Source organism: Onychomys torridus, chromosome 11 (genome assembly GCF_903995425.1).
Source record: "Onychomys torridus chromosome 11, mOncTor1.1, whole genome shotgun sequence".
Lineage (NCBI taxonomy): Eukaryota > Metazoa > Chordata > Mammalia > Rodentia > Cricetidae > Onychomys > Onychomys torridus.
In genome coordinates, this window is record NC_050453.1 from 39,379,189 (window position 1) to 39,402,470 (window position 23,282).

Below are 23,282 nucleotides of genomic sequence, written 5' to 3' on the forward strand. Positions count from 1 at the left end.
CGAGAAAGGGTCTCACTAAATTGACTAGGTTGGCCTTGAACTAGCAGGATCCTCCTGCTTCAATCTCTGGATCAGCTGGGATTACAGGCCCACACCAGCACAAAGGGCAGAACTGTTGTTTCCCTTATGTACCCTCTCAGACCCTTAGCTTTGTGCAGCTGATCCTATAACTACACCTGCCATCTAGCAGCTGACCCACACAAAAGATTGAGTGCTCTAGCTTGAGGTAAAACTTGTTGGAAAAGGAAGATGAATGAGCACTTTCTCTTTGCAGAGGTTTTTGAAATGTCCTGGTTCCTCTTTTTTTTTTTTTTTTTTTTTCTTCCAAAAAATGGGTTTGGACATTGGAGAAACTTGGTCACCTCCCTCTTGTTCCATAGAGAAAGCTCCATCGATCTGGGGTACAGTTGCCAGCCCTCTGTTGCTCCTTCAGCCGAGGCCTGAACCCAGGTCTGTTCGGGAGTCCTCAGTGCCCTGGTCCCTTCCCGATGCGGCTGGCCATGCAGACCCCACTTTTGGGGACAGGGTGAGCGGTCCACTCCGGCTTGCCCTGGCGCCTCCACCGAGCGGGGACCAATGACCTTGACCTAGGAGGGCGCCCAAGGGCGATGGGGTCTGCCCTGCAGGCAAGTCCACCGACTCGTCCCGAAAACGATCCTCAGCCTCCTCCTCCTTCTCCTCCTCCAGCGGAGCGGGGTGTAGTCTGCTGAAGCGTGGCGCTCCGGCTGCGCCCCACAGTCACCTCGGCTCCCCTCCGCCTTCGCGCCCGCGTCCCCGGGGAGGGATTTGCTCGGCGTCCGGGACACGGCCGGGTGGCAACCGGTGCGCCCCAACTCAGGACGCATCCATCCCCCGTCGTCTGGGAGGCCCTCGCACCGGGAGGGGAGCGGAGCCGCGGCTGCTCGGGGCTCCCAGCGTCCGCCCGGTGGAGCGGCCCCGACCCCAGGAGGACGCGGGAGGCTGGGGGTGGGGACAGGCCGAGGTCGCGATCCTCCAGCCCCTTCCGCTGCCCCTCCTCTCGCCTTCCTCGCCTTCTCTTCCCGGGCGGGTCCCGGGCCTTTCACCTTCCAGCAAAGCCGCGAACTAGCGGTCGAGGCGGCCCCTCGCGCCCTGCGGGGCCTGGGATGCGGCGCACTCCCGTAGCCCGGCCTCGCCTCGCGGGCCCCGGGGCCGGACGCCATCCCAGGGGCGAGGCCTGCGGGCCACACTACCGCTCGCCCGGCTTTAGGGCGAGTCCTGTCCGGGACTCTGCAGCGGCCCGGGACGGGGAGAGGAGGGCAGAGCCTCGCCTCTCCCAGGGATGCAGGGGATGGAGGCCGCAGCAAAGTCTGCGCGCCGCTGTCAGTGAGTACCCCGAGGAGCCGGGCCGGGTGGCGGGGCGCAGAGGGGACCTGGGCCGCCGAGACTCGACCTCCCACCGCCCGAAGAGTTGAGGAGGCCCCGCTCTTCACGTCCATTTTCGTTCCAGGTTTCTTGAGTCAGAGCAGCGGTGCTAGGAGTGGAGGGCTCGGAAGCTGTCTTCCAGGGAGACCGTCCAGAGGCCTTTAGGGGGAGGGTCTCATTCTTTGAGGTCTGCAGACACGGATGTCTAGGGCGCAGCTCCAGAGTGTACGAGGTCCTGAAGTTCTTTGGATTTTACTGAAAGGGCTCATGTTGCAACCCCAATCTTGGCTTCTGGATTGGACCTCAGAGAAGAAGAGGTAGCTGAGCTGCAAAGAGAAGCCTGGAGTATTCTAGATCACTGGTTCTCAGCCTTCCTAAGGCTGCGACCCTCTAATAGAGTTCCTCATGTTGTGGGGACCCCCAACCATAAAATTACTTTTGTTGTTACTTCAGAACTGTAATTTTGCTACTGTTATGAATCGTAAGGTAAATATCTGTGTTTTCCTATGGTCTTAGGTGACTCCTGTGAAAGGTCTTTTGAGTCCCCCCAAAGGGTCGTGACCCACAGGTTGAGAACCGCTGCTCTAGGCGATCGGTAGAGGAAATGACTTCTGTCCTAAAGATAATCCTTAAACTTCACAGATTTATTGCTGTGAAATTTTGTGTTACAGATGCGTCTTGCTTTATGAAAGACATATATCCCTGAAAAGCATATAAATTGAATTGTATGAAGTGGCCTTAACCCTTTAAGAACATCTTATGGTGGATCCTTATTGTGTGAAGGGAGTAATTGGCTCCTAATCTGCCATTTAGGCATGGATTCTTATACACTGAGTTTACTTCAGATGGGGCACATCTAGATGTAGGATGATTTCTCAGAGTGGCCTAATAGAGTAACCATTAAGACACAGTCGCTTCTCCAGTGAGTGAACAGCTGTTCCTTTCCTCCTCCATAAAGCCGTTGGAAATACACACCAAGGGGCTGTGTAACACTGGTGAGTCTCTGACCTCTGTGGACTCAGTCTTACCTAAGAATAAGGGGGTGCGGTAAACGATCACTGTTCTGAAAGAGCCCTGGGCTTGGGAGGCAAAGCTTTTAGTTATAAGCTGGACTCCCCCATGGAATCCATGGAGTGTAATATCTCTATGACTCAGTTTCCCCACCTGTTAAAAAAAAGAGAATACTAATAACATTCTAGCACAGACATGTCAGAATTATTTTAGAGAATGCTGAAATTTTTGAAGTCTCTGCCTGGCATAGAGCATAGTTTGTGACTACCTCCTTTTGAGGACAGTTTGACTCTAGTCTATGGCTTTTTCCACTGTGGTTGGCATGAGGCTGGCAGGCACCACCTTCTGGAGGCACACAGGTCCTTCATTCACAAGGAAGAGCATATTGGCCATTAGGTTAGCCAACACTGACATTCTCTGAGATCACCCTTTACCCCAGGGTTGGGAAATCACACTCCTTTGCACTGTGGTCCACATTTGGCATAGGATTGTTTGAAGCCTTGTTTTACTCACCTGTAAAATGGGGTTAGAAATACTAGGATCACAGCACACATGAGACCCCAGAGCCTCTGAGGGACTACTGGCAGTTAGTGGTTGCTGGGGGAGAGGTGTCAATTCTTCAGTGGTATAAACACTGGTAAGTTGCCTATGTTCCAGTAAACACCCCTGTCCCCTCCTCACCCATGAAAGAATGTTATTCATGCCAGAAGGAACTAAGCTTGCCAGTAACTTGTTCCGACTGTCCTTGGACTTGTCCTTTCCAATGTGTGTCTACATTATGTAGAGGACACCCCTCTGCTCTGTCTTGAGATATCTGAGCAGGGATCCATTTCAGAGCACTCTGGGGACCAAGCAGGTTACTGGGGCCATCCAGGTACAAGGTTTCAGCTTCTCCTTTTTCCTGCAGGGCATCCAGGTCAGGAAGCAGAACAACCAGCCCCATGCACGTGACTCCAGCTGTGACCAGAAATGGTCCTGAGCAGCCAGACATTGGGCCCCTCCCAAGACCCATGCTCTACCCCCAGGAAGACCAAATGCCTAGCCTGATGGCTCCCAAGCCTCCCAGTCCATGGAAGTTACAGCTCCAAGGCCCTTCTGTGCTAGAGTCCAAGGTCAAGGCCTTGAAGGAGAAAATGACTTCCAGGAAACAGGGAGTAAATCCCTGCCCCACTTCCTATGAGCATCCATCCCCCACAAAATCCAAAGGCCACCAAGTCAAGCCCAAAGCAATTTGGAGCTTACCTGAGGGCTCTCTACCAAATGCCCTAGTGGTCCCCCGTGCTCAGAACCAGATCGATGGGCAGCTGGACAGCATTAATAATGAGAAGAAACCTGCCAGGAATGGTGGCTCCAGGCCATCTACCCCTGGCCTTGAGAGCTGGAATGGGCAAAGCCTGTGGTCTCCAGAAGCAGTGTGGAGGCTGGCTGATTCTGAGGAAGGCCCAGCACCAGGATCTGGCTCTTTACAAGAGAGCCCCAACAACCATGTTTCTGTGGGCCAGCTACAGGGGCCTGGTTCCTGTAAAACCACCCACTTGAGCAGCCTGAAGAAGAGAAGACCATACCCAGTTGGAGACAGTGTGGTCACAGAGGGAGATCTGGACAGCCCAGCCCTAGCCTCCAAGGAGGATTTGGTCCCCAGAGCAGACCTGCCAGAGGCACTCTGGAGAGCTGGTGGCCTGGAGGTGCTGGGCACTGGGACAAATGCTTTGTCCCTGTCTGACCAGGTGGAAAGGAACCGCCGCCTGGTGCAGGAGATGCTGAAGGTTTCCAGACAGAGTCCTGCCAAGGAGGGAAGCCCGGACTGGACTCCGTCCTGGGACAGGGCTGCAACAGGTGAGCCTCATTTTGCAGACCTGGGTTGGAGCAAATGGGAAGTGGTAGGGAAGCTGGAAAGATGGGTGAACTCAATAATGTCACCCAAATAATCACCGTCCAGTTGGGACATAAGGTCCTTTGTACCTCACAGGCAGCCTTAACTGCCACAAGCACTGTGGCCCTCCCGATCAGTGGGAGACCATCCTTTGTGCTTGGGGATACAGGCTATGTGACTCTTACCTGTGCCTTGTAGCTCTTTACAGAGTGGCCTCCTGCACTCCCTCTAATGACAGCGCCCCATGCCATCCCCACTGAACTTTGTGCCCTCTGGTGGGCTAGCCTGCAGAAGCACTACCCTTCGAGGTTGAACAGAGCACCACAGGAACACTGTTGGAGGTGTGTGCTCAGACTCCAAAAGACATCAGTGCTTGAGCTTTTTCTTTACCTGAGGGCATGTATTGGGGGGGTCCTCTTTGCCTACTCTGGGTTCACTCAGTCTTTTGTGACAGCCTGTGCCTCAGCTTCTCAGATCAGAACATGAGTCCCGGGAGGCAGAGGCAGGTGGATCTCTGTGAGTTCGAGGCCAGCCTGGTCTCCAAAGCAAGTTCCAGGAAAGGCGCAAAGCTACACAGAGAAACCCTGTCTCAAAAAACCAAAACAAAACAAAAAACAAACAAACACAAACAACAACAAAAAACACGGGTCCTAGTCCTCACTTCTTCACATTCAGCATCCATAGGGAGTAGAGCATCCCTCCTCTGTATTCACCGAGTAGCAGCTGAGAGCCCAGTGGGTGGCCCTGCCCTGATCTCTGCTTCTGCTCTGGGCCCTAGAGCGACCAGCGGGAGACGTGGACTGGGACCCGGGCACCCCCCTGCAGGACTCAGGTCAGAGCAGGTAAGGGCTCTTCCTTACCACCATCCCTCCATTTACCCTGCACCAGAACAGTAGGGAACCTTGCAAGAGCCAGAGGAGAGAAAGGCAAACCTTCCCTGCCAACTGTCATCCTGGAGACCCTGTGCAAGGTACCAGGCTGCCGCCTGCCTATCATTTGAGCAAAGCCACTGGATGCAGAGGGTCCCCGGCCAATGCCCCACATTGGGTGCCAGATATTGGTGAAATTATTAAGGCCACTCCACATAGTTAAAAGGGAGGTTTATTTTGTGGGGTAACTTACAAATGAAGGGATAGGTTGCAGGTCTGGGAAAGGTATGGCGCAGTCCGGCGGTGTTCTCTGGAGAACTCTGCTCGGTCTACCTCCAGCGTCCAGGGTCCCAAACCAAGAGAGGCCTCTCCTCTCGATCCTGGGTCTTCAGCATCCTCTCTTAGCCCCGCCTTGTGGGCGTGACCATTACCGAAGCCTCAATGGGGGTTGGAACTTCCAGGCCAAGGCTGGGATGGCTACCCACTACACAGAGGCCTTCCAGTTACCTGCTCTGTGTCCTGGAGGCCATTTCCCCTGCCTAGGCTTCCGTGTTCAAGCAGGAGAAATTGAGAAGTCTTAGCGGTCTGATTAGTTCACAGGGTTATTGTAAGCTAAAGGGCATGGAGGCGAAACTCCTTAGGGAAACCCAAAATATTAACTCGCCCTATTCTTTTGCTAACCAGAGGAATGTGCTGGGCTCAGGGTCAAGGGTTTCAGCCTCTCACTGGGCCCACAGACCGTGTTCTAGCCGTCCATCACTGTTCTAGGAAAGCTGGTGTCCAGAGCACAGTGGGGAAAGCGAGCCGGTGTCCTGAGCCTGGAAGAGTGGAAAGAGAGGTGTGGTGGGGGCCGCACAGAGGTCTGAACCTCTGCTGGTGCCCACTCAGAGGCTGGCCTCAGCCTTCACCTTTGTTGGGATGTTAACACACGAGGCTGAGATAGGCCCCGGGACTGGGAGTGCCTTCCATTTCCACAGCTGCACATGACATCAGTCTCTGCAGAGTCCCATGATGTCTGCCCACAGCAGTCAGCTTTGTTCGCCTTGCTCAGGCTGCTCCCTGTGTATCCTATTGTTCCCCAGAGTATGGGCAAGACCTCTGCCTTACTTAGTCCCGGTCTGCCGCTGTAACAAAATGTAGCAGGTAACTTACAAACCGCAGGAATGCCATGCTTGCAGTTCAAGGGTAGTAATCAGTTCCCATTTCCTAATCCCGTCACATTGGGGATGAGATTTCAACATACACATTTTGGGAAACATAGCCCCATGTCTGCTTCTGCTTTAGCAAGTTGAGAGAGTCAGGTAATCAGGGTTGCATTTAGCCGGAGAATAGGGGCTGGGGTGGGGGTGGGGGGTGGCGAGAGGGATGCCTGGCTCTTTGGTCCCTCTGTATTTATAGCTAGTCTCTTCTCCTGCCTTCTTGGCTGCTGTTCTCAGCCTTTCATCACATCCTTATCCCGCCCTGCCACTGTGGTCCTCAGTGATGCTCTGCTCCCATAGCTTCTCTCCAGCTACATCCCTGTGGAGGCCTCTGAGAAAGCCCAGGAAAAGGCACCTGCTTGCTGTGGGGACAGAACTCCTTTCCCTGTAGCTGCTACACTCCCCCACAAAGCCCCTCAGCCCACCCTAGTTCCCTCACAAGGAAATGTAACTAAGTGCTGGAGTTCTGCTCTGAGGACCTTGCAGAAAGAAGGCCAGCCCCTGGCTTGCACTGAGATAATACGTAACAAAACCTGCTTCACATAAAGCAGCCGCTCAGCCAGGGAGAGGGAAGGACTTTCACGCATGCCTGTGAGGATGTTTAGAACTCTCAAGACTAGACTCCCAGTTTAGTTTAACCTGACAGGCCATCTTTAGCCACAGGCTTTATAGCAGGGTTCAAGCATGAGCATCGGGTGTGCTGGCACAAAGCTGGCATCCCATCACTTGGGAGGCTGAGGCAATAGGGTCACAAGTTCCATGCCTTGTTCCACCTGGGCGACATAGTGAAACCTCGTCTCAAAAAGAGACAGATAGACAGACAAACTGATCTCAGGTATGACATATGTGCATGTGTACTGTATGATTCACACATATGTGTGTGTGTGTGTGTGTGTATGGTGGATCAGTGTATGTGTCTGAAGGGAGATATACACACAGAGAGAAGGACAGACCCTGTTCAAAGACTAATAAAATGTCCCCTTAGAGTGCCTGGCATATAGAGCCACAGGCATGAAGGTCAAGTCCCTAGTAGGTAGACACCTGGCTGAAGGGCCAGGGAAGATAGTCAGGTTCAAGGAAAAGAAAGTGCCAACCCTGGTGTGATACCCCAAGACATTGCAGGGCTCCCGTCTGAGTGAGACAGGACCTAATGGTGCTTCAGTTACAGAGCCTGCATTACCCCAGGAGTGCCATGGAACACTTAAGTCCCGGGCTTAGGGTCTGTGCTAAGGGATGTAGGACCCTGGGCAGAATAGTCCTCTGAGGTGTAGTGACCACCTCAGTGGCTACCCATCAATATGTGCCATGGCACGACGTCTTCAAGCATTGCAGACCTTCTCAGGGCTGGAAGAGCACATGATTCTGCTTCCCATTCAATCAAGTTTAGAATCTGAATAATTCATGTTACAATCAAAGAACCATGACAGCCAGGTTAGCCCAACATATCATGCTCGGAATTGTTATTGTTTTTCAAGGTGATAAGACAAGCTCATGGAATGGCATTGATTGCAGAGCCCAGTGCTTAAGTTTGGGGTGTCTGGGCCAGTTTGTTTGCAAGGTAGTCTTAAGGAGTCAGGAGACCTCCATCCCCATGCCCAGGGTTGTCCTCTAATAAGGGTTGAGCTTTTGCCAGTTGAAAGATTCATCCTCTGGTTATGTACCAGGTGCTGTGCTGGGTAAGTGCTGTTTCTGCGTCTCACTTTGGACACATCTTAGCCATTGTTCCTGCTTTGCTGACAGAAAGCTCTCTAGAGCAGGCTGAGTGACTTGCCCAGGACTTGGAGTCAGGACTTGCACTCAGGCCCCGAGGCTTATGCTCTGACTGCTATGGGGCATGCCTTGAGCTATCCTTCCTACGTCTCTGCAGGCCATCCCTTGCATAAGCAACCCTTGGGCTGGGGATCTAGGGCCTTCTACCTCCCTCGAGCCTGGCCTGTTCTCCGCTGTGGGTAGAGATGTCTGGGCCAGCTTGTGTGTGTCAATGTGCTTTCAGATGGGCTCAGCCCACGTTGTCATCATCACTCACTGCCACTGATGCCATCACTGGTGTCTTTGTCCTTGAGTTCCTGGAGGTAGGAACTGTGCCATTCTGGAACAGGTGCTCATAAAATGCCTGGCAGAGGCAAAGCGGGAAAGCACTGATTGAGGGCTCCCCGACAGCTGGAGCCTGTGAGGGCTTGCAAGGGTCTGGATAGGAGCAGAAGGAGCATTCCAGATGGGTGAGGCTGCCGAAATGCTTGGGAGCATCTGAGGTGGAATGTGTGGTGATCCGTAGAGGGTAGCCACCCGCCCGGGGAGAGCCGGGGATTGAGATCTCATCTGAATGCAGAGGCATTCAACGGTCTCCTTCCTTCTCTCACTGCCTCCTCCTGCCCAGGAGGATGACCTTATCTCCTGGAAACAGGGGTTGGTGTGAGTCCTGTGGGCTAAGAGCACTGAGGAGCCTGGGAAGGGGGTTTGGAGGCCATCTTGAGTCACTGGCCGTTTTTGGTATCTTCTGGGCCCAGAGCATCAGGGAGGTATGAAGAGCCGTGTATGTAGCAAGACTAGGGGACAGAGTACTGGCCAGCTCCAGCATGCTTGGGGTCATAGAGGCTGCTGAGGAGCACCCCGGGCCAGATGTCACTGAAAGTGGTTGAGCCCTGTGCGGCTTGCTCACCCTTGTCCTGTACCAGCCATGTCGATATACTGACACAGAGAAAGCTCTCCATTTGCAGTCCCAAGAGACTCAAAGAAAAAAAACAAACAAACCAACAACAGAGTAACACACAAAGCCTTCAATGCTTAACCGGCTTCCGTAGCGCCCAGTGTTCTGTCCCCTGGGTTGATTCCACTCAAAGCCAGTGCTTGGGAACCTTCAGGTGCACTGTCCCGTGCCACACTCATCACCACACTCATCACCACACTCATCACATTCACTCCACACACACAAAACCCTCATCATGGCTCAATCCTGAGCCGCGAGGAGCTTACAGAAGAGAACATCTTCTGGGTGGGGTTAGGCAAAGTCCCTTCTGGGAATGTCTCAGCCACCACTCAGGCTGCCTGTGAGCCCCCTACTGAGCCCAGGCAGGGATGGTTCTGGGCTCCCCTGGCAAATTTATCATCTTTCCTTGGGAACCTGGGACAGAACTGTTCTGACCTGCCTTTTCTAAGGACCCCTTTCTTCCTTCTCTTTCCCATAAAGCCCATCAGAGGCTTTTGAAAGTCTAGAGCAAACCCAGTTTGCCCTCTCACATTGCACGCTGAGGGTCACCTCCAAACAGGCAGGGTAATCTCATGGCCAGGGGACCTTAGTTCCACACCCAGAGTGGAGGGTTGGAAGTAACCGCACTGCTAATAACAGAAACCACAGCAGTAAATGCTAACACTGTGGAATAGCACTGTGTTGAGGGGAACACGTCTCACAGATCTTAACAGCGGAGCCCCTATCCGCAGGTGAGGAAACAGACTCACTCCCGAATGCGCTCACCAGGTAAAACCCGCTAGGAAGAGATGGTCTGCGGATGAGGATGAGGATCTGGGCCAGCCGCCTGGAAGCACACTGTAAAGCACCTCTTTAATTCCATCCTGTGGGGGTGTCCTGCAGACAAGAAGGGTGTGCCCTCACAAACCCACACTCTACAGCCAGTTCAGACTCACCCTCCTCCTCCCTCAGAAGCAACAGAGAAGACCTCTGTCCTCGGCTACACACAAATGGAGCGTGGCTAAGCAAAGGCTTTGGAAATGCCCTGCCTGTTCTCTGCTTTTCCTTTGCTGTTTGCATCCTGAACTCTAGTCCTGATTTCTTGATTCATGTTCCTGAGATGAAGGGGTTAACTCCAGGCTTCTTGGAGTTCATCATTGTAATCCAGGATTAGGATGGCTGCTGAGAAATGTCTCTCTCCTCTTGGCTTCTCTGGCAGTGAGAGAGATAGGGCTCCTCTGACCTGCTTAGCTGAAGGGGCGCTAAACTTGTCCTGCTCCAAGAACCTGGCAGAGGGCAAGGGTCACAGGCTCCCTTTGTCCTCAGGATGCAGGCGGTGTGAGGGTTAGAGGCAAGGGCCTGAACACCTGTGGACCTCTAGCTTCCCCCAATAAAAGCAGTTCTTTGGGTCACCACTCCATAAGAGACAGTTTTGTGGCCCAAATGCCCCCTAGGTGGGGAGCTCAGGACCCCCGCCCCACCATAACCTACCTGGCCAAAGCCCCAGACTCAGGGTAGCAATGTGAACCCTCTCTTCTTTATAAAAGCTCATGCTTACTGATTGGGAAACTGAGACCCTAGAGGAAAAGCACTCAGGGGCCTTATTCCTACGCACTCCCCACCCCCCCCCCCCCCGCACAGAAGTAATGGGCCTCAGAAACTCAGGCTTCAAGATGGTAATAAATGCTGCTTATATTTCCAGTACCTGGCTGCACACTGCCTGACTTTGCCAGGAGATTTCCAAAGGAATTGGAAGAACTGGGATTGTGGGTTTTAATTCATGATAAGAAGGATTGGCTCTGGGGTTGCTGGCCCTCTCTCCGGTCCGATCGAATGATGAGTAAAGTCTTCCTCAGGTGGAAGCTTGAACCTTTCTTTCTGGACTGGAGGGCCGCCTCCGGTGTGGTGGTACCTGCTTGCTCCTCCTCCTGGGAGAGAAAGACCACCCACTCTTCCCCAGCTGGCGGAGCCTGCATCTCCAGGGCGCGCAATAGCGGTCTTGCTTTGCTGACCTTGGCTGCAGCCTGTGAAGGTGGCTGCCCCCCCTCCTCCTCCCTGTGTGGTGTGTTGCTGCTGCATAGATGCCTCCAGGCAGCCAGAAAGCCTGCCTTTCTAATCAGCGGAGAAACTTGCTTTGTCTGCCAGACCGAAGCAGGGCAGTTGATGAAGGGGGGGGGGGGGCGCGGGAAGAGGGGCAGACAGCTGTTCCAAAAAGGAAACAGCAAAGCTGGAAATGGCTTAGGAACCTGGGGGCAAGGCTGATCGCGGCAGCATCCGGCCAGCTGCCGAGGGGCTCTCCTGCCTGCCCACCAGGCCTTGTGACAAATGCCCTCCAACAGTCACAGAAGCTCAGCTGTCACCGGAAGGCTGTGAGCATGCAGGCTGGCAGCCAGAGGCCCGCGGCTGCAGGGGAACCTCTGTGCCTGGCCATCTCGTTATCTCTGCAGTTGGAGCTGGAGCCCCGGGGAGCACAGCTGCTCTCAGCTGCGGTTTGGGGAGCTGCCTAGTCTGGAAGCCATGTCGGGGGAGCCTCTCCTGCCAATGGAGGCCTCATGGGGCCACAGGCCTGGAGAAGTGCTTTTTTTTTTTTTTTTTTTTTTTTTTTTGCATTACTGTGACGAAGCCCTCCTTCCAAGCCCGGCCTTGCCCTGCCAGATCTCGTGGCACAGACAGTCTCTTTATGCTAGCAGCCTTTCCCCCTCTGGCCCAAAGCAGTGTTCAGAACACGTGACAAGGAGAAAACAAAGAACCGTGGTCCACTCAGAGCCAGTTCAAGGGTAGCCCAAGGAGCCCTTGTCCACTCCTGTCTAGAGTGTCCCTAGTACTTCCTGAGGTCAGGGTGAGGCCCTTTCCCCATGTAGCCTATCAAGGGAGTTAGGGGGTACCCCAGGTGTGAGATCTAAGCCTTGCTGAGCCTTTGGCTGAGTTCTCTTTCTGGGGACCCTCCCTGAGCAGAGCCAAGCAAACGTGATAGTGTGGATGCTAGAGTTCCATCAAAGTCGGCCTGACCTCAGCCGCAGACATCTTTGCTCACCCTGGTGCCCATGGAGGAGGACGACAGGATGTGGAATGAGGCTAGAGACCGAGGCTGGCGGTCGTCTGCATCCCTCTGCTCAGCTCGACCTTGAACAATATGTCAATATTCCCCTCCAGTCCAGACACCCTTATCTGTCAAGCTTGGAATGCCTGCCCTTGGGCAGCCTGGCTGTAGAAAGGGAGCTGTGTGGAGAAAAGCCATCTTGTCATGGGGGAGAGTGTGGGCTGTCTTTACTTCCATAACCCAGGACAGGTGGTGTGTCACTGTCTGGAAGACAGCTTTGGAAAGAGGTACCTGTCATCCCTGCAGCCCTGGACTGACCAGGGAGGCAGTGCATCTGACTGGTGGTTCACCACCAGAGGTCCTTATTATTATGAAAATCGTCCACATGCTGACTTGCTCTGAATCCAGCTTAGTTTCTCTCTGCCCTGAGTCTGTGAGCCCTGAGTCTGTGAGCCCTGAGCTGACTCCTGACAGGTCTGGATTGAGACTATGATGAGGAGACGCCGGGGTTTATGAAACATTATCCCCCAACGGACCAAGGCTGTGACAGGCAGTGCCTTGGCCCTGTGTCTGTGGTGGGAAACGGGGACAGTTCTGTGTGGGTTCCAGTGGGTGCATGTGTGGGCGTTGAGAGACAGAAGGAGACAGGGAGGCCATGCATGGAAAGACCATCTGTCTGGGCACAGGCCCAGATCCATAACCCTGGGGCCTTCCCTTTTCCTCTTCCCAAAATCTCCTGCTAATGCCCAGAGAGGGACAATAAGACAGCCAGACTCTCCTGCCCCTTTTCCAGACCGCCCCCTCCACAAGCAGATGTCCGAGGTCAGGTTGGCTCCCCAGCTCCTGTCTGAGCTCAGGGTGTTTCCCAGGCCTCAGGGGTTGGCAGGGGAGAGTGGGGGGAGGGAGCCCTGTGTGTGAGTTAGAAGGGAAGGAAAGGCTGTGTATACAAGGCTTTTGCTGGCAGGGCAGGGCTTGATGCTGTTAAAGCCTCCTAAGCCGTGTTATTTTCTTCTAATCCCTGCGCTGTCCATCCTGGCCTGTGCTACCCTGAAGGACCTTTCTTCCCAAGCTGGAGCCTGTGCTGAGTGCCAGGTATGAGGGAACCAAGCATCTGACACAGCCTGCTCGAATGAAGGCCAGGACCCAACCGCTCCGAGCCAGCCATGACATTGTGCCCACCATTGCTCAGGGTAGCCGGTGAGTGGGGCCTAAGCCAGGCTGGCCTGGGAGAGGGCTTGTGACAGAGAAGGGCCAACAGCCCAAATAGTTCAGATATAGCCCAAATGCTGTTGTTCTCTCCCCTCCCTCCCCCTACCCCACCTCTTCCTCTTCTTCTCCCTCTTCTTCTCCCCATATCTGTATGGTGTGTGCACGCATATGTTTTCTGTGTCAGGCACTTGCTGTGATCATTTAGTCAGTCAACACATCATTACCCAGGGTGTCCTAAGCTGAGCTATAAAGACAAATGAAATATGTGATCTGAGCTCTCTGGGGGCATAGAGCTCAGGGTCTCCAGGGAGAGAGAGGGCCAAACCGCTCGTCAGCAATGTGGGTTATAGTGGAGGAGGAGGCATGTGTGCAGAGCTGGCAGCACATTGCTCCACCTGGAAGGGGCAGGTGAGCTTTCAAAAGGATGTGGCTTCCCAGATGGGGCTTACAGGAGCTGTAAATGTTCACTGGGCAGATGCAGGGAGGAAGGAGAGCTGTTCTAAGGGATGGGAGCCGTGAGAGGAAGCACAGCCAGCCTGGAAGGGAGAAATCTAGTATAGCATGAAGGCTAGAGAGCTGCGTAGAGGCCAGCCATGGAAGAACTCCAGGCCTGCTGAACAACAGCTCACAAGCCCCTGTACTAGTGTGGGACCACAGAGATGGGTGAACAGGTAGGTTCAACAGGGTTAGGGTTATAGTAGCATGCTCATGGTCCCCTAGGCAAAGGATGATGCCTAGGTTCAGGGTCAGGCTTTAGAGGGGAGAACTGGAGCAGCCACTGGAGATACCCACTGAACAGCTAGATACAGGATCGTGAGAGGTGAGGTCAGAACTGGAGATGCGGTTACTATGGCGATTTCATCATGCTGGAGCTGCAAGAAATGAGCCCATCCAGGGTGAGGAGACTGAAAAAAAAAAAGAGAGTCAGGAACTCTTGGATTAGCATGTCATGTGAGTGCCCAAACCACAGGTCTATCCCCAGCATTGTGCTTGTTCTTTTATGATACACCTTAAAGAGCTACCTATACATGGAATTCTCCAACACAGAGATGCAGCACCTAGTCATGCTCTGAACTGCTAGGCCATGCCAGATCTTGCCAGGCCCAAGCAGGCCCCCCTCTGTAAATGACAAGGCCTGTGGCTTCACAGGTATGGTAGGCGCACTGGATTTGCTTATCTTCCTCCTTACTATGTGGTGCTAGGGGTAATGAGAACTCTTAGTAAAGCTGAATGGCGTGCTCTTTGATGGGGGATGCTGTGCCTGCTCACTAAAGGCTCCAGACATTTACAGAACTGCCATGACTCCATTGCCAGAGGTCTCTTTGTTCAATGTCCTTGTGACCCTTAGGAGGGAGTCACAAGAGACCCCCAAACCCAGTAAAATGTGCCATCAGGTTACCCTTTCATTCCATGTGTATGCCCCTAACTACAGAGTACTCACTGGAATCACATGGCTTCTTTGAGGTACCCTAGTTGTTCTTGGAATTTGCAGAGAGATGCCTCAGACAGCCAAGGCACTCCCGCCCAGTGTTATGTAGGAATTACACCGGAGTACTGAGGCACACACAGACACGACTCTGCAAAACACACCTTGGTGTGCTTTGTATTCCTGGGCACCTGCTTCTCTAGTTCATTACACCTCGTCTTAGCATCCAGTAGCTATTGTAAAGTAGGTTTCCTCTTTCTTGGTCATAAAAATGCTGTAAAAATGCAAGGTGACCTACTTCAGCAGCTGCTGTGTCCAGAAAAGAATTACTATGACTTGGCAGCGCTGGTGAATCCTCCGAGGGGAGAGCTGAAAAATCCACACCAGATGGCTTGCTGCAGCTGCTTGGAAAGGTTACGCTCCATCAGATCACCCTGGAGGGCAGGCAGAGTTAGCATGGCGATGCTACGCAGGCCCCAGGTCTCAGCTAGAAGCAGGAGGAGGTCCCAGCCCCGCCTTATCACTCCTTCTAAAAAAACAGCTTGGCAAAAGATAAGGGAGGAGTAGTGGCAGACAGAGCGATCTGTAGAAGGCCCTCTTTAGCCTAGGTCTACCTGGAGGCGGCCAGGTGAGTCTGGATGCAGGCCTTTTCGAGGAGGAAAGAGGTGGAGGCAGGTGTGTTGTCTGGAAGTCAATCCATGTAGAAATCGAGCAGCTCCTGGCTTTTGCCACTTGGGGAATAGGCAGACTCAGGTTGGTACTCACTCTTAATCGCAAGAACATAGGCCGCGTCAGCAGGCTGCACCCTGGGAAGGTTTGTCCTGTGTGACCAGAGGCTGTGTGTGCACCTAGGACAGCATTGTCATAGAAAGTGAGGCTGTGGAGAGGGACTCTCCCCACCCACCGAAAGGCCGTGCAACTTCAGGGCGACAGCAGAGGCTCTGAGCTTGGCTGCCATCCTGCCCTTGAGGGGCCTCACCTTGAAAGGCAAAGCAGCTCTGGGATTTGCTTCTGGCTTACGCCTCCCTCGTGTACATGTCTGCCTCGGCCTCCCCTGCTTGCCTGTGCTGCTGTGTGTGCTGCATGGGGCCTGGTGGTCTGAGTAGTTACACTGAAGAGACCCTTACCTGATTAGCTCTTCCTTACTTTACTCTGCTTATTATGAAGATGAATTTGATTTTGTGGGATTTTGTTCTACTACTTTGTTTTTGAGACAGGGTCTCACTGTGTGGTCCTAGCTGACCTAGAACTCACTTTGTAGACTCAGGTGGTCTTGAATTCACAGACGTACTTCTGTCTCTGACCCCCCTCCCCCGAAGTGCTAGAATTAAAGGTGTACACCACCATATCTATCAAGTCCTTGTTTTTGAGATGGGATCTCACTCTCTACTCTAGACTTCCTTGAACTCAGAATCCTCCTGCCTCAGCTTCTTGAGTGCTAGGACTGGGGATATGTATCACCCAGCTTTTGTTTTTTTTCTTTTAAGATAAAAATAGTATTTCTCTCTTTGGAATGAATTCTAAGATGACTTAGTTCACCATCTGGATGTAAACTCAAGGCCACTGCTGTAGCTCATGGAACACAGACTATTACTGTACTGCCCTGAAAACATTCACTTTTTTCCTTCCCAGGACTTAGCCCATTTCCCTCCAGCAGAGCAGGGCACTGGCCCAGGAGCCCAGGAGGTAGAAGAGGTTCTAAGCCAGGTCCAGAATCACCAGAGCCATGCTTGTGTAGTATAGACCTGGCTGCCCGCCTGTCCCACCTCTGTGCTGGGGTTAGAACTTACGCCTAGGAGGTAGCACTTATATGCGGTTGCTCAGTGGCTCCTTCCAACCCGTAACCCTCTGTGACAGGAAGTGGGTGGTCCAGGCGTTCAGGGCAGGGACACATCCTCAAAGGGTACTTATTTATTCAGAGTTCTCCAGAGAAGCACAACCATTAGATGTATCTGTATATGGAGAGGTTTTTTCACGGAGTTGGCTCGAAAACTGACAGAAGCCTGGTAAATGCTGAACCTGCAGGACAGAGCAGCCAATTCAGTTCCAAAGACAGCCTGCAGACCGAATCCCTTCTTGCTCCAGGGAGGTCAGCCTTGGCTTTCTTCAGGCCTTTAGCTGATAGGATGAAGCCCACCACATGCTGGAAGTTAATTTACTTTGTTCAAAATCTGTCAGTTTAATTGTTAATTTTGTCTTAAAAAAAAACGAAACAAAACGCTGTGCAGTAACATCCAGAATAACGTTTGACCAATTATTTAGGTCCTGGCGCCCACCACATTGACATTAGATTAACCATCATGTTACCAGCCATGGGAGATTCTACCCTCTGCAATCTGAGGACTTCTCAGAGATCTCCACTCTGGTACAGCCAAGCCCTTGACTTACTCCGTAGAACAGAAGTTTTAGGATGAGTCTTTGTGAAGCAAATTGGAGCTTATTAAACAAAGGTGGGCACAAAGAGACAGATTTGAGTGTGGCATCGAGAAAGGCCCACAGTTAAATATCCCGGCAGAAGTTAGGTGTGTGATTTTATGGCCTTTGAAGTTATGCTGTTCAGTGGGTGGAAGTCAGAGCTGGAGAGGAAGGAGGGAAGAGATGGAGGCCCTGTATGCTTACCCCAGAGGCTGTTACGATGCCCTTTGCTGGGTAGTGTGATGTGAGCCAGCTGTGCTCTGTGAAAACCAAGTCATGGGGCGTGGAGGGAAGAGGCTGAGAGGCCACTGCTCTGAGAAATAAAGCAATGAATGGAAGAAACTCGCTCAGTCCCAAAGACAGCCCGTAAATCAGTGGGGAAGGCTCCAGAGGGAAGAGAAAAAAAAGTATGGGCCTTGGACCTGGGCCCATCTGCATAACTCTGTTAGCTGGCTACTGGAGTCCTGAGATGAGGCTTGTGTAGCTCTGAGCAGGATCTGGCCACCAGCCAGTGTTTTCCAGAGCCAAAGCTAATAAAAGATACGAAGATTCTCTCACATAGCGATGCACATCTGAAGATGGGGGTGTGCGAGGTGTGACGGGGCACAGCGGCTGTGGGCTATCCAAGAATGGCACCAGGAGCTGCTGATCTGCAGTCTGTCCTCGCAAGGCCTAGGGAATCCTGAGTGGGGATGGCAGGTCAAGAATGCTCGAGTCCCAGACTTCCAGCCTCACAGAATGACCATGGAGACTTTTTTCCAGGAAGGCTTTGAGACACTTAAACTGCTCGCCAGTGTTCACAGGGGGCTGGTTCTAGGATCCCCTCTGGATACCAGAGCCCATGAATGGTAAATATCCTCCTGTACACATTAAACCATCCCTAGATTGCCTACAACCTTTAATGCGACGGCAGTGCTTCACAGTGGTGGCCATATTGTCATGTTTAGGGGACAACAAGGAGAATGAAGTCCCTACATGTTCAATACAGATATGGGGTTTTATTTTCAAATATTTTTATTATGCGGTTAGACTCCCCAGATGTGGAGCCCACTCACACAGGACTGACTGTACATGTTTCTGCAACTCATTACTGCCAAGTCAGGCTACTCCCTCACCCTAAACATACATGTGTGCACACACACAGAGTGCACACACACAGAGTGCACACACACAGAGTGCACACACACAGAGTACACACCCACAGAGTGCATACACATGGAGTGCACACACACACGGAGTGCACACACACAGAGTGCACACACACAGAGTGCACATATAAGCTCTGCCATCTTCCTCTGTACCATCCCTAGTTTAGTAGCTTTTCTTGTTTACTCATACTGAGCCCAGCACCAGAAAGTAAGTTAAAAGTAAAAGGAGTTGTGTTGGTTTTGTTGAGCAGTGTGTACTAGGATGGGCTTGGGATATGCACATCCTGCGGGATGTGCAGGATGGGTTTGGGTTGTATCCATCTTGTGGGATGTGCAGGATGGGCTTGGGATATATCCATCTTGCGGGATGTACAGGATGGGCTTGGGATGTATCCATCTTGTGGGATGTGCAGGATGGGCTTGGGATATATCCATCTTGTGGGATGTGCAGGATGGGCTTAGGGTTTGCTGTATGACTTCCCAGGAACCTGACTGGGGGTAACCTTATGAGCGATGCCTGGGCCAGAGCAATGCTTCTCTTCCTCACCACCTTCTTGCATGTGACCCCTCTCCTGTCTCCTCACTAGAAATGGCCAAAGAAGCCCAGCTCTGGATGTCAGGAGCACCTCTGCCGACAGAGAGAGCCTCCAGGATGGGAACCTGAGTGACTCCTCCAGTGTAGAGTCTGGCAATGGGCAGTGGCCCAAGCAGGGAATGCCCCTGTCTCATGTCCGTTTTGAAGATGAGTCTGCCCACGAGGCTGAGTTCCGGTACTTGGAACGGCTCCAGCAGCGCCAGCGTCAGGTGTTAGGCACAGTGCTTCATGCCGTGGGTCAAGGACCCCTGCGCTCCAAGCCTGACCTAACCAACTACATTCACCGCAGCACGGGAAACATCTCATTCCACAGGCCAGTGGGCTCCCTGGACCACAATAACTTCTCTGCACCACCATCTACATGGGACAATGAGAGAAAGTGTCCAGCCTGTGGCAGCTGTCTTGAGGAGCGTTGCCCTGCGGAGGAGAGAGCAGCCCCTGACCTGAGGGTCCTTCAGGGTCTCCAGGCAGCCTGTGAGGCAGAGGCATTGCTGCTGGGGCCCTGTAATTCCCATGGTTTGAGCTCCCCGTTCCCAGGGCTCCACACAGAATGGATCCGGGAAACACACATCACAGACACTGTTGCCACACACCCTGAGGAGGGGAACTCTGCCCTGGCCAGCACCAACAGTTCAGACAGCTGGACAGACAGTAAGGATGCCAGGACCTCTCAGCCCAGCAGGGCAGGTGATCAGACCCAAGGCAGCAGCCCTCGACAGTGGCCGCAGGCCTCTAGACCTCAGGAAGGTCCCAGGTGGTCCAGAAAGGCTGAGGTGGAGCTGCCCTGGGGCCTTCAGGCCTGGCCTCACCTACGTGAGGTTGGTGATGTGGTTGAAGGAGGAGAGGTAAAAGGAGCCGCAGGACACATACCCCAGGGGACTTTGTTTGTAAGGGAGGATGCTGCACCTGAACTTGCCCTGAAATCTAAGAGGCCTTGGACCCAGAGACAGCTTGGACCACGGTTAGGAAGTCACTGGGCCCACCCTGAGGACTCCTGGATTCCATGTGAGACAGCTTATGCTGTGTCGTTTTCCAAGAAGCTTGGGTCCTCAGGCTCAGGCCAACCAGAGCAAGTTACTGAAAGCCGTGAGTCTCTGGAAACTGTGTGCAGTTCTTCCCGCCAACAAAGCCATGAAGAGCCCTCTGCACCTCACCCAGCCCTGCCACCAACTTCGCCCCTCTCCCTTGAAGGCTGGGTGCCGACCCCTCCCTCTTCAAGGAAATCCCGCTGCCCGATCCCTCCAAAGAAGTCAGCCTGCTCTGGACATCACAGGCAGGAACATCAGGTGGAGCATATGGATATCCCCCTGCCTCTGTCTCCTCCAAGAACTTCGGTTCTCACCCCACCCCAGACCCAGCCCAACAGCCCCCGTGTCAAGCATCCACTGCTGGACCTGTCCACCAGCAATGTCCCTCTGGGACTGCAGGAGCCTCGGGGAGCAGCTGTCCACAAGCACAGAGCTGGCAAGGACCACTGCTGCCAGGAGCCTGGACTGCCCCTGGAGGGTGACGGAGATGGTAAGGACTGCCACCCTTACATGTTCAGCCCAGGCTAGGTCTGTAGCACTCATTAGCTCTCCAGATCATAGTCACTGTATGATAAGGCCACACACCACTCCCAGCATCCCTGTGGATCCCTGGGATCAGCAGCAGGAGTCCAGGAAGTGGGGGAGGGCATGTGGGCCAGGCGCAGGGTTTAGTATAAGCATGGAGCAAGTTAGCCAGTTTTCTGTGCTTGGAGGATGGGGAACCAGGGCTCGGACCGTGGGCAAGGTGGGGATGGTACCCTCTTATTGCTGAGAACTCTGAGGTGTGTAGGGGAACTCCAGTCCAGAGCTGCTGGAGACCAGGGTTTGTGGGAGTTTGACTCCTGTAAAGTATGAAAAACAAGCCAGCAGCCCCAGAATCCACTACCGCTTAGAACACTAAACTATTCCATGATCACCCTGCCTCTTCCGCCATCTTTCTCTTGTGCCTCGCACTCTTTCCTTCACTGTTGACCAGACAGACACCTGGTACATGCTTGAACCTGTCCTGGACACTGTGGGGAATACGTAAGAAAATGACGTAGGATCCCTGCCTTCAAAGCTGACTGTGGCCGCGTGGGTCTGTGGCGGGCTTGTACCTAGCCACTTCCTGCAGGGCTTCTGAGACCTAGTGATGTTTCTGGGAAGCCTGGGTCTGCACTTCCTTGAAAGCATGGTGAGGATTCTCTTATTAGTGACGGCTTCCTCTCTCCGTGCTCAGGTTTTCCTTATCCAGAAAGCGAAGGTTAAAATACAGCCCGTGTCATGACCACCGTCAAGTCTGTGAAGGGCCCAACATCACTGAGGTGCACACAGTGCACAAGACGGAAGCTGCTGTAAAAGCTGTGACAATTCTAGATTTGTTTCCCCTGCTTTGACTCTGTCCCTTGACGTAGAAGGGCGGCACACAGCACAAATGGCCTGTCACTTAACAAATGCTTACTAGTCACCCGCCGTGTACCAGGAGCTCCGCTGTGATAGGGTCACAGTAGTCCGTAGGACCCCACCCTTGTCCTCAAACCATTTCCGGTTTAGAAGGTGCTCAAGGATGGGCCCTGGCCACCTTCACTGACTGCCTCTGCTCCGGGGCTCCCAGCTCTCTCCCGCATCTCCTGACCTGAAGACTGGGGAATGGGCCTTTCTCCACTGGGCCCTGTGGGGATGGTCAGTGTAGCGGGGGTGCCGTGCTGGTACAGGAATCCTCGGGGACTCTCTCCAGTCAGCAGATGTTGCCATTGTTAATTCTACAGCCATCACCCTCTCCCTCACCTCAGAGGAGCCTGAGTGCAGCCTGGAGCTGGGAGGAGGTCTACACAGGACAGAATCCAGCTCTGGAGGCCACATGCCCATTGGGTGAGTGGCAAGAACATACCTTGACTGCAGTGGGCATGTTGGATAGGGAAATACTACCTGGAGCAGTAACATCTCTAACGTTCCTCTTTCTCAAACCCTGGAAGGTTCCTAAACCATGTCCTGGCACCCTAACACACCCTTCCCAATCCTCTCTCTCTCTCTCTCTCCCTCTGTGTGTGTGTGTGTTACACATGTGTTCATGTGGGTGTGTGCGCATGTGTATGTGCACAGGCCAGATGTGACCCTGAGTATCTTACTTAGTTGTTCTGCACCTTGTTTTTTGAACCCCAGGGATCCTCTTGTCTCTGCCTCCCCAGAACTGGGGTTATTAACGTGCTCTGCCATGTGCCTGGCTTTTAAATGGGTGCCGGGAATCTGAACTCAGGTCCTCAGGCTTGCATGCTAAGTGCTTAGTCTGCTCCCAGCCCCCACCTTCCCCAGGTCTTTCTGAGTTATGTGCCCACCCTTAAGCCCCCAGCTACTGATGCTGCAGCTGAGAGCCACAGGCCTCAGGGTGTTTCTAGGATGCAAACTGTTTTCCTTCTTTGCTTCAGCTGGGGTTAGACATCTGAGACCTTGCCTTGGGACCCCCTCGGGCTGAGTTCAAAGCCTTGGTGAGCCTGGTACTTCCCTGCTCCATCCTGTGTCTGTGACCACATGGCAGCCCACAGCCTCCCTATGACCCAGCCAGGCCTGGGTGTTTGTCAGATGCAAGGTCTGTCTGGCCAGTTTCTTGGGACATCTTTCCCAGGTGTCTAGCTGTCCCCTCGACAAAAACTCAACAGTTGCTCCCCCACAGCCCCTTCCTAGCCACCATGCTGCTATCCACACAGTGCTTAAACCCTGCATGCACTTCCTCTGCTTTTCCCCATTTCCACCCTCTGGCCCCCCTCCAGCCCCCAACCCCTCTGTCTACCATCTGCTCTAAGCTGCCTCACTTCTTAGCTGCACGAGGGAATATTTTTAAAAAATCCAATTAAATGGAATCATTGTCCTACTTGAAGCCCCACAGCAGGCTCTCTTGTCCTCCTCTTCCTGAGGTTGTTCCTGAGGTTCCTCGGCAGTGTGACGGGCCTGCCTGCCTCATCTCACACCCTTCCTGTCTTTCTCACTACCTGGCCGCTGTTGCTGAACACAGCAGACTTCGCTCTGCTCGGGCAGAGGCCCCAGCCACTCTGTGTCTGCAGCTCTCACTTCCAGGAGTAATAGTGTCCTGACTCCTGCTTCTCCTTGGCCCTTGGTATGAAGATTATCTTCTTTCCAAAGAGCCCTTCCCTGGAAACAATTTAAAACAAGTGCCTGGCCACGCTCTGCTTCGCCCCACACACCACTGTGAATGGTTTTTCTCCTTCATGTATTGGTCAGTTGTTGATAAGTTTCTACACGCCCTTAGCTGAGGCCATCTAGGAGACTGGTAAGACTTCCCAAATGAGTGGAGTGAATTGTGAATCCATGGCTGTGTGCTGTGGCAGGGCTATCCTGGTCTCATGGCTGTGTGCTATGGCAGGGCTATCCTGGACTCATGGCTGTGTGCTATGGCAGGGCTATC

General features: G+C 53.3%; 1 protein-coding gene across 2 annotated transcripts in view; it reads left to right on the forward strand.

Annotated features, from left to right (window-relative positions):
* Window positions 1-736: 736 nt before the first annotated feature.
* Kiaa1614 (KIAA1614 ortholog) overlaps window positions 737-23,282 on the forward strand; it is a 32,776-nt gene continuing 10,230 nt past the window's right edge. Inside the window, exons 1-6 of one of the 2 annotated variants that reach the window (XM_036202201.1) lie at window positions 737-1,344; window positions 3,302-4,230; window positions 5,046-5,109; window positions 13,115-13,258; window positions 18,847-20,372; window positions 21,631-21,733. In XM_036202201.1, the coding sequence (XP_036058094.1) occupies window positions 1,301-1,344; window positions 3,302-4,230; window positions 5,046-5,109; window positions 13,115-13,258; window positions 18,847-20,372; window positions 21,631-21,733 (2,810 nt within the window). In that variant the 5' untranslated portion in view covers window positions 737-1,300. The remainder of the gene's footprint in view (window positions 1,345-3,301; window positions 4,231-5,045; window positions 5,110-13,114; window positions 13,259-18,846; window positions 20,373-21,630; window positions 21,734-23,282) is intronic. The other variant, XM_036202202.1, reaches the window with a different exon arrangement.